Source organism: Pinus tabuliformis, chromosome 8 (assembly GCF_031772625.1).
Source record: "Pinus tabuliformis cultivar Carrire ecotype Pingquan chromosome 8, CPIR1, whole genome shotgun sequence".
NCBI lineage: Eukaryota > Viridiplantae > Streptophyta > Pinopsida > Pinales > Pinaceae > Pinus > Pinus tabuliformis.
The window spans coordinates 1,546,234,169-1,546,246,010 of NC_142294.1; the positions used below are offsets into that span (position 1 = coordinate 1,546,234,169).

At 35.2% G+C, this 11,842-nt stretch overlaps 1 protein-coding gene across 1 annotated transcript; it reads left to right on the forward strand.

Moving 5' to 3' along the window:
* Positions 1-1,845: 1,845 nt before the first annotated feature.
* Positions 1,846-3,434, forward strand: LOC149241830 (uncharacterized). Its single transcript, XM_089367599.1, has one exon. The coding sequence runs from the start codon at positions 2,564-2,566 to the stop codon at positions 2,894-2,896; it is 333 nt and encodes a 110-aa protein (XP_089223725.1). The 5' UTR covers positions 1,846-2,563; the 3' UTR covers positions 2,897-3,434.
* Positions 3,435-11,842: the final 8,408 nt, after the last annotated feature.

The following is an 11,842-nucleotide window of genomic DNA, read 5'->3' on the forward strand; positions in this document are numbered from 1 at the left end:
TATTTGATATGGAAAAAAGCATAATCTAATTATTAGAAGTATTTTTTGTCGGAATATATAGTTTTTGGTAAAACTTTAAAATTACGTCATTTAAAATGCATTTTTAAATACATGAATGATTCAACACCTTGGGACACTTGAATTTTGTGGAGATAAAATTTGAGATTTAAAAAAATTTTCTGTTAGATTTTCATTAAATTTAACACGGATTTTTGTTAGAATCAAATGATATTATTTTTGGTAAAGTCATGAATTTTAGTTATTTAAAATGTGTTTTTGAATGCATAAATGGATTAGACACTTTGAAAAACCCCAACACATTGGAATTGTGCATATTACACAACAAACATTTCAGATTTTGTGAAATTCCTATACAGATTTTGTGTAAAATTGACCAAAAAACATGCTCAAAAAGGCAAAACTTCTAACAATTACACTATGTTGAAAAAGGTTTTGCCTTTTTCAAAAATTTCCACCGGATTCTGGCACCAGAAAATCCAACAACTTCCTTTTCAGCTGCACAATACAGTTTTTGGTAAAATTATGAATTTTAGTTGTTTTAAAATGTCTTCTAACAATTACACTATGCTGAAAAAGGTTTTGCCTTTTTCAAAAATTTCCACCGGATTCCGGCACCAGAAAATCCAACAACTTCCTTTTCAGCTGCACAATACAATTTTTGGTAAAATTATGAATTTTAGTTGTTTTAAAATGTCTTTTTGAATGGATAAATGGGTTCAATGCCCTAAAACCCCTGAGACTCTTGATTTCTGTGTATTACACAATTAAAACTTAAGATTCCAAGAAATTCTTGTGGAATTTTGGGTAAAATTGACAAAAAAAAAAAAAACATGCTCCAAAAAAAAGTAAAAATGTCTAACAATTAGATTATCCAATATTGAAAAAGAAACTCTAACTATTAAACATTTTACCTTTTTTTGTGGTGATACATTTTCGATAAAATTGTGAATTCTAGTTGTTTAGAATGCATAAATAGATTCACCCCTAAAAATTGTTTGGAGCATTAAAATTCCGTAGATTACATAATTAGAACTTAAGATTCCAAGAGATTCCAACCAAATTTTAGATAAAATTAACAAAAAAAAAAACATGCCTTATAATTTAATTAAATAATTTTTTTTAATATTTTAAAAATAAAAATGTTTAAAAAATTAGATTTTTTTTAATAATCATATTATGATATCTGATTATAAAAAAATGTTAACAATCACAATTTATTATTATTAAATTTACAAATTAATTATAAAAATTAATTTGATGCTTTTAAAAAATCTTATTACTTTATGATTCTACAAAAATAAAAAATATTATAATATATTTAAATTACACATTTTCCACATCTAAATTATTTCTAACCAATTGAAATCAGTATAATATTTCTAACCCATTCAAATCAGAATAAAATTATTATAGAGGATTTTAAATTAACCTAACTCATTTTTAAAAGCCCAATTAAAATTAAATTAAGTTTCAAAATTCTTATTTCTATTTTATCCTAATTTTAATTAATTGAATTTAGTTTAGAGTATCCTTTTTATCTAAATCAAATTTTATAAGTTAATAAATTTACGTTTTAGAAAAGAGTTTTATAAGTTAATAAATTTACGTTTTAGAAAAGAGTTTATATTAAGAAATAACCTAATACCAACCCACCCCTCTTACCTTGCATAGACGAATTCCGGTAGCTTGAAAATTTTGATGACGGCTTCAACATTAATTAGCTTGATGACGTGTCATGTCGACATGGCACCGACCGCGAAATGTGGCTGGGCTGTCGATCAACAAGGAGATGCGCAACTTTTAGGCGCCTGGTTTGACAATAGCCGTTAGTTTGATAGACCGAATGGGTCCAAAGTTTATGAAAAACTTGCAGGCTTATGAGTGCGTTCCTGTGGCCAGACTAACAATGTAGGGCTTGTAGTTGCTATTCGATAGGGACTGGAATTCAGCCTGTATTTTCCTTTTCTTTTCTTTACCCTTATGTGTATTTATTGATGTATTCAGTGAGGAAATGATGGTGCATTAAATTCATGTAAATAAGGAGTTCAGGTACTTTGTGAGTAGAAGATTCACCAGTGAGAAGATACGGGGGAAGGGATTAATTTCAAAGCAGAGGCTGAGATGCAGCAGTGGTGGAAGGATTTAATGGAAGAGCATGAAGCCCCGTGAGCTTTCAAGGCTGTAAATTCATCTTTTGCCTTTGCATTAACGACATTCATAAGCTTCACGTACCTGTGCAGTAAAGTTTTGATCTTTGGGTTTCTGATCGGCTGCAATCCATCCTTTGCTTTGCTTCATCTCACCACCGTCCCTCTCTCTCTCTCTGCCTGCTCTCGTGAAACTGTTTAATTTCTGGACCGTTCATGTCTGTTCAGCTTTTCTATATAATTTACTCCACTTGCCTCTGAGATTTTGGCTGTCAATGATTTCTGTGCTAGAATTCGTTTTAATTTCAGATTGATTCCTTCTTTTTCTGATACAAGCACAGTGCTGCTGTATATGCTATATTCATAGGCCTGTTATTGGTGAAATTGCTGGGACGATGATTGAGAGGAGAAGGCCTGCGAAATTGGATAAGAAGATGAATCTTGCTGCAGTGGTTAGTGTATTGGTGATAATGATCTTGATTATGCTCTCCAGTTTAATATGTTTTGCATCAGCAGCAAGGCCGTCTGCCTTTTTCCATGCAGAAATGAAGAATAAAGATCATAAAGCTGCCTCTGGTTTCTTTAAACCCTCTGGCAAGGATTGCAGTTCAGGGAAGTCTAGTCTCAGCCACTGCAGCCCTCTTCCCAAGCAGATGGGCAATAGGAATACAACTGGAGCAGATAAACGTGTAGTTCCTACTGGCCCAAATCCCTTGCACAACAGGTGAACCAGAAGGATTGTATGATATTATTTTATCATGGAGGCTGATGATCAGCCTAGGGTTGAGATTTCAGTGCAGAAAAAACCAACTATTATCTATCTTTCTATATATGTTTATTACTATTAGTATATCTATATACCTATATCTATGCAAAAGCTGAGCTGTGTTAGAGTTTTAGGCTGCCTGAGAAACTCTGTAGAAGATGTTCATGACAGCCATGAACAGGACCAGCAAAAAGAGTATTGTAACATAGAGCTGATCATGCTATTTGATCATAGCTGCAACCTTGTGGTGTAGTAATTTGAATTGTGGTAGGTAGAATATTGGCTCATCGGTTTTTCATGGACCGAATTTTGTCTCAGTATATATTATTTTTATACATATGTTGATATATGCCACTTTTAGCTTCTGGAGCATTGGTTTCATGTCCCAGAAGCTCAAAGTGGGGTGAAATCATTCTATGTTTGCAGCGAACAGCAGCAAAATTTGTTCTTGTCCAATGGCTAATTGGAATCTATTTTATACATTTGGTGTCTTTTTACTAGATTTTGAGTCCAGGCATAATCCGATCTGCAGAAGATGTTTCATATGTATTGATGATGATAATACCTATTGTCAAGTTTTTGCAGTTGCTTGTATCTCTCAGCTTTTATAAAACGAGAAGAAAAAGCATGAAGATAACTTGCTAAAGTCCGAATCCAGCTATGATAAGCTGTTCGATCGCCGAGAATTTGGTATTTTACTATCTGTTTTTATGATTTGCATCTGAATGTATAGATTATATAACACAGAATAGAAGAAAAAGCATTGAGATAACTTGCAAAACTCTGAATCCAGATATTATAATCTGTTGGCCAAGAATTTGGTATTTGACTATCTGTTTTCATGATTTGCATCATGTGTAGTTTCTTTTCATATTTAATGTATTGCTCAGAAATTTATATTGAAAATATATGTGAGAGGATCCTGGAACAAGTATTAAAGTGTCTGTTATCATGATTTGCATCTGAATGTATAGAATTTTTCATTTTTCATATATGGCTTACAATTTTATATTCAAGATTTATGTGAAAGGATCTGAGATTGATGAGAGATGGTGCTGTATTAGAGTTGTGCAGAGAGATAGATAATCAACAATAGAGGTACTTCAATAGAGAAATAAATAATGGACTTCAAAATATTCATGGCTATTATTTCATTTTATTTAATCAATGAAAATTTGGATTATTGTTTTAAAGAACTCAAAAATGATTATTTAACTTGCAATAATAGAAAACAAAGAAATCTAAATGCACTGCACTAATAACGAGCATTGGGAATGGATTTTAGTTTTAATGCCTTGATGAATTATTCGATTCTCAGTTAAGTGGAGACATGTTGTAATTGGTTAGTTGTGGCATTTATGAAATAGTTGTATCTGGTGTCAGGATTTTCCATAAAATTCTCCTTCCCATTAAAAAACAATGAGCATAAAAAGTTTTTATTTTCTAAATTTTTTCTAACAGTTTAAGGTCTGATTATTCTGCTGAACTTAAAAAATGATTGTTTAACTTCAAATAATAAATAAGTCAAAGAAGTCTGAGTGCACTTAATAATGAGTATGGTCAGATATCTTAACTCCAGTTGTTTGGTAAACAATTGATTCATGTGTGAGTTCAAGCTTCTCAACACATATTGTAATTTGGCTATTATGATATTTATGAAATAATTGTATCTGGTGTAATCTTAACCATGGATATTATTAATAATTTTTTAGTAAAATTCTCATTCTATTAAAAAACCATTAAGATGAAGGAAGAAGGAAGGGTTTATTAGGTAGATTTTTGCTATCAGTTTCACGCCGGATGGATTAATACAGTCTGCACAGAGTAGTGAGCATTGAGAGTTTCCTAATCTAGATTTTTGCCATCAGGTTCACGCCAGATTGATTCTATTTTGATTGAAAATCAGTCTGCGCTGAGCAATGGGCATTGAGGAGTTTGTTTCTTATATAGATTTTGCAGCCAGTTTCATGTCTATATGCTTCTGTCCTTATTGTTATTGCCGCCATTGATGACCATATGCGTCCCAAATTCAGCTTTAGAGACTGATGCACGGCATGTCTGGAGTTGATATCCCTGGGATTAAGTTACTGGAACCTCGTGTTTATAACACCACGATTGTTTTACTAAATTGTGGTGTCTACCATGATGTGTGACAATAAATTTCAGAGAATCATCAATCTCTGATAATGTTACGTTATAATAATATATAAGATAAGGCGCAGTAGGGTTCATTACAGGGTCACACGCCTGCATAATCAGCTTTATTTTGGAAGGGGTAAAGTGAAGTGAAAAAGTAGGGCACCTTTCAGATGTTAAGCAAGATCGAAGCGTTTATTGGAAACAAACTGACAAAGCCAATCTTTCCTATAATGACCGATTATAGAGCCAATGCAAAAGGCAATACCCAAAAGTTATTTCAGGCGAAAAAACAACACAAAATCTCCGAAGATTTCCTTCTTATTGGCAAACAGATGCAGTGGGGAAGAAAAACTGAAACTGTATTGAGCCCTCTTGTGCGTTGGGGCTGGAAAGTAATTTCCTTTTCCTGCCTAATACGACGACTGCAACCCTGATTTCACTTTTTATGCACAGATGCGCGCAGAGATCGATACAGCCAAGACATCTCTCTCTGGAATGGAAGTACAGCAGGACACTGTGTGTATTTAATTTTAAGGAGTTTGCTTGCGAATTTAATGGGCCTGTCTCCCCATTTCAAACTTCGAAGTTAATATAATCATCCCCGGGATTAGAATAAGCAAAAAAACCCCATGGGTTCACTGAATTGTCTGGTTGGTGGCCACAAGCGACCAGGTGGTCCGAGACTGTTTCCCTCTCTTTATTTATGAATGCATTCATTCCTGTCAGGGACACTCAGCTACCCCTCCCCCACCTCGATTTTCTTGTTACGATTCCGCTAAAACGCTGAACATTTTTGTTATGTTTTCATTAATTCACTAGTACTGCCATGTTATGTAGCCGACGAGGGATTTGCTTTTGACTCGATGCAGAGGGAAGGAGTGGGTGATCGGAATCTGTGTCCCTCTTCCATGTCGTTGCACCATGCATGAGTACATGGGCAATAATGCTTGGCATGCTTACGAGGGCAGTGGCACTGCTGCAAATTCGTCTCTTACAATAATATTATGATATCCACTTCCCAATGTGCCACTGCCACTGGTTCAAACGGAGTAGCCAATCCCATACAAAAAGGAACCTTTTCGCCGGAGACAAATGGGAGTATGAGAGTTTAGTCATGATTAAAAGCTGTGTACCAGAGAATTATGGTCGTTAAGGTTTTGTCCAATCCTGAAATTGATGGAAGTGTTATGGGAATGAAAACTCTTTATCAAAATGCCCATATCAAACAGAAAAGCAGCTGTAAACTAGATAAAGAAACACCAATCACCTAAATTTTTTAATTAATTAGTTAAATCTTAGTTTCAATTATTTTGTTAGATTGTGTTGATCAAAATAATATGATTATATTGATATTGGAAAGTTGTGGTGTAACTCCTTACTCTCCATAACATTGGGAAACCAAAAATTTTTGGCAATAAATACTTATCCATTGTTTATTATGATTAAATATTTATGTTTATTGTTTTTAGAGAAGGTATACAATTTTATGAATTGTATTTTTAAGAAAATATATGGATAATATATAAAAAACATATGAGGTAGGTTTATGTGTGCTTTTTTTTATCACAATGTCTTTTATTGGTTGGTTTTTAGTTTTTAATTTTATTTGCATATATGTTTTTTATTTTTCTCTTTTTCTCAGTTCTGTCATATTATCAAATTTTTTAGTTAGTTTTTTTAACCAAATCTATAGGATTTCTATAGGTTGCTACACTATCAAATCTTTTAGCTAGTTTTTTCTAACCAAGTCTATAGAATCATAGAAACACCTCATAAGAGATTGAAAATTGTGAGCAAAACCAAAGAAAAAATTGTAATGCATGTTCAAGTTTGTCATGATTTTCTCCATCCTCTACTTTTGCATTCTTAATTTCTCTTCCAATTCTATTTGCGTCGTCAATTATTGACTCTCTAATTGCATAATGGTATGTGAAATTGTGAAATTTTCCTATTCAAATCATGGGAGTTTTACCTTGTTGACCAATATGTTATCATGTCATCCATAAAGGGGGTTTTCTAATTATGAAAAATAGAATTAATATACTACGGGTATTGTCAGGAGGTGTTAGGTATAAGGGTTTATAGCTATGGGGGAGTATAAAAAAAGACATCTACTAAAAATATATTTTTTCTTTTAATTGAAAAGATGTATTATGATGGGGAACATGTCGGGTTGCCCAGACTGCCTATAACCCATGATGCTCCAAACACAAACACTGCTTTAAACACATTATGGAATTTCAATTATGTAGTCAAAATAAGAATAGAGATTTCCTTTTCCAAGGGCCATGAGTGGGCTTTCTACCACCTTGCAATCCTTATCCAACCCCCATTAACTCCACAAGATTCAACTCATTAGATGTCACAACATGCTGGCCAAAACAGGGTTCCAACGACTCACCCACAACCTTGAAAATGCTTGCTATAGGCGTTGTGAAATATTTTTCCAACACTTCCAGAACTCCATCTTTTCATATTCCAGGGAGGTGAAATGACTTGACCCTTCCTAGAATCGATTACTCACATCCTAGAATCGCTCCTTAACACTACACATGACCTCATACACCCTCCTTAATGGGGATTTACCATTATAACTCACACTTACCAAGTAGGAACAAATTTGCAGAGCTTTGGACAACATGCTAACAAAATAGGGTACTTTGGTTCTCTCTGCACATGGAGACTCTTCACATTTGACAACATGAAACATTAATCAATAAGGTGGCTAATGAACAAAGGGGTATCGACCATCGCACATACATATAGCACACATCATACATACGTTGCACAAACTAGTACAAACCACCCACACACAACATAGCTTACGGTCTTCACTAAGTTGACAGTCTTTAATGCATTCGACACATACATAAGCAACTACAACGCAGGTTCTAACTCCGAACATGCATACAATATCTCAAAAATGCTCACAAGCTCTCATACAACACTACCATATGCCAACAATGATTACACACATCCATAGACTCGTAATCATACATTCTAAACACCTCAACAACCACTACGACAACCATATGAAGCTACAACTTCATACGCACAAGGGTGAATATTTCAACTCCAAATTTCATTTAATCCCAAAGCATAATTTGACATAAAAGCTTACAACCTGACATATTTCAACAAATTTCAGATTCTTAACTAGTGCAGACAAAATACTTCCTTAATAATAGGCAGACAAAGAAATTACCAACATAGAGGCATATAAACCTATTACTCATTAATCAAATTCACCATATAGTAAACTGGCTAGATACACAATGTGGACATGTGCAGCCTAGGCCTCTCATCCTCTGCCTCTTCTCCTAGTGTTAGAGCTTCTCCTTCCTTCTCCTTCTCTCCTCTCTGCTACACACTACTCTTCTCAAACACTATTCCTCTTTAAAAAGAAAGCTACATGGGATAACCAAGAGTCACAAGTGATGATTCATTTCCCCTTCTCACAAAATATGGTAAACTAAAATTACATTTACATTAGAAAATATTTCCTCCAACTTATTCTAAAAATGAAACTCACATACTAATGCAAATATCTACAATTTAAAATCTCTCGCAACATCACCATGTGACCATCCCATCACATTGGCAAGATCCAGTCCAGTCTTCATCGAACTATGTGCTCCATTTATGCACTTGCATCAGACTTCCAAGGTATGAAAATATATGACCTCTGGTCATATTCATCTGGTCTTCTCGTGACAACCTAAACTCGTGAGCTACAACACGCCTCTGCAGTAACAAGCCTCCACCTTTCTACACGATACTTCACCAAACTTTCTCCTGAGTTTGGGCTTTTGGCATCTTCCTGGTTCTCTTCTCCAAAACCCTGCGAGCACTCCTTGCTCTAGGTTGCTGAAAATCTCCTCACCTTCCTTCACTATCATCTGTACAGTGAAACAAATCTCTTATTAGATCTTTAATCAACTTGTACCTTATTTTACTGCTTCCTTTGTGAACTCTAAACTTTTACTTGTTTCCGAACTGTTTAAACTTTCCAATACATCATAGGTTGTCTCTTCATACAACCAACTATACCTTCCTACTTTCCTTTTGCTAATTTCATCCTGCTAAGTCAGTCCTTGGTTGAAATTTATTGTCTTTAGTTTGATCCTCAAATCTTCATTTGCTTCATCACATGTGTTCATCACCCTTAGGTTGTTCTTCCATGGTTGCAACTCAACTCCCTTGAGCTTTTCCTCCAACTGAGCATTTAAATCTATCTCATCTTCACCTACAACAAATCCCATTTTCATTCTTCTGGAGACTTCATCTATAACCTTGGTCTTCCTTATCTTTCTGTAGCAGTTTGCTCATCATCTCTAGCTGTAATTTGATTTCAACTACTTCTTTATCAAGTTTGTCCTAACTTGAACTACTATGGCTTCTCTCTGAACCTTCACTATGAATTTCAATAGTAAAAAATATCCTTTTATGAGCTCCTCCCCGTTCACAGTGAGTTGCACACAAGCCACTGCAACACGCTGACTCCATCAACCTATTTATACAAATACCATACTAAGATCTTCCATGCCTAGTCTTCTCCTGATATTTCTGCAGACTCCTTCTTCTGGAATCTTCATCTGAGCACTCTATGCTCTTCTGGTTTTTGCAAGCAATTGGCTCACCCTCGCCCTTTGGGAAATTTGTTGTTATTCCTCACTTTCTATTACAAGGTTCATTTCCATCATCCTCAGCTGCAAATATTCATCACTGCTACTTGTAATCAACAATCAATCCATAATTACCTAAAAAAAAGACCATTACCTCCTTGTTCAATCTTCACTTGAACACATAAATGTTGTTGCAAAAATATTCTTACTGCTGTCATCTCTTTTGCTGTTGTAGACCTTCCTGTTCAACACCATTTTTCCTGCTAATTATCCAACAATAACTATGGTAATTTTCACTTTCTTGTAGCAACTGTTTCACATGGTTTAATTCTGCCCTCAACCATCTCCTTCCCAAATCCTTCATCACTCATTCCTTTGAGTCCAACTACCTTGGCACTTTTCTTCCTCTGCCACTCGTCACCCATACCAAGTCATCCTCTTGGTGTCTTCTCTTCTCTATGTTCTCTACAGTAGAACCTCTTCTTGAGCACTCTTGCTCCTTAGCTTTCAGAGATATCGACTGCTACATCTTCAATTGCTTAGTCTTCTTAGTTTTACTATCGGGTTCTGTCACCATTTATTCATCCAAGTGCTTTTCTAGCTCCTTCTCCTTTGACATAGCTTACTTGCTAGGGCAGGTGCTACCAATTCAGTCTTGCAAACAAAATTATTTTAATGACACTAATTAACATAAACATCATATTCAATTTTATAATATTTATAACAAGATCTCATCTTGCACTACTTGCTGAATCAATTCCTCTCCAACCAATGCACATTTTCTTTCTCAAGGGCATATCGATTCTTCACTCGCCTGTAATCACCTCACTTATTGCTGTAAGGTTCTTTTTCTCTTCAACCTCTTTTCACGGTCATGCTCTCTTCAAACATGCAAGCATCTCCACTATCCAATCTCTTCTATTTTGATTGCATCACTGAAGAGAAATCAATTTTACTTCAAGGTAGACACTCTCCATTATGTCTACACAACACCTCACACTCAACAAATCTCAATTAAACAAGGACTTACCTCAACCTACTTTAACTCTGTTTCCTCCAAGAGCTTCCTATAACTTTCTCCAAGAGTTGTAATGTTGAAAGATTTCCATGGCTCCGTCATTCTCTAAAAACATATCTGAGCTATTACACCACTTGACGGGGACATGCCAGGTTTCCCCTGCTTCCCATAACCTAGGATACTCCAAACACAAACACCGACAACTTTTCTTTAAACACATTTTGGAATTTCAACAAATTATTTAAAATATGCAATCAAAATAAAAATGGAGATTTCCTTTTCCAAAGGGGCCATGAGTGGGATTTCTACCACCTTGCAATCCTTATCCAACCCCCATTGACTCCATAAGCTCCAACTTATCAGATGTCACAACATGCTAGCCAAAACAGGCTTCCAACAACTCACCCGTAGCCTTGAAAATGCTTGTTTTAGGCGTTGCAAAATATTTTTCTAGCGTCTTTTAAAAACCTATAGGTGTTGCGAAATATTTTTCTAGTGCTTCCATAACTCTGCCTTTTCATATTCTAGGAAGGTGAAATGACTCATCCCTTCCTAGAATCGATTACTCATGGCCTAGAATCACTCCTTAACGCTACACACGGCCTCATATGCCTTCCTTCATGGGGAATTACCATTCTAACTCACACTTACCAAGTAGGAACAACTTTGCAGGGTTTTGAACAACATACTAACAAAACATGGTACTCTGGTTCTCTATGCACATGGAGACTCTTCACATTTGAAAATAGTCAACGTTAGTCAATAAGTTGGCTAACACATAAAGGGGTATTGACCATCATACATACATATACCACACATCATACATACGCTGCACAAACTAGTACAAACCACCCATACGCAACACAACTTACTATCTTCCCTAAGTTGACAGTCTTCAATGCATTTGACACATACATAAGAAACTACAGTGAAAGGTCTAACTTCAGACATGCATACAATATCTCAGAAATGCTCACAAGCTCTCATACGACACTACCATATGCCAAAAATGATTACACACATCCATAGACTCACAATCATACATTCTAAACAACTCAACAACCAGGCACTATGACAACCATATGAAGCTACAACTTCATACGCACAGGGGTGAATATTTGAACTC

Coding starts and splice junctions, on each gene's coding strand:
- LOC149241830 (XM_089367599.1), top strand. CDS start 2,564: ATGATTGAGAGGAGAAGGCCTGCGAAATTGGATAAGAAGATGAATCTT.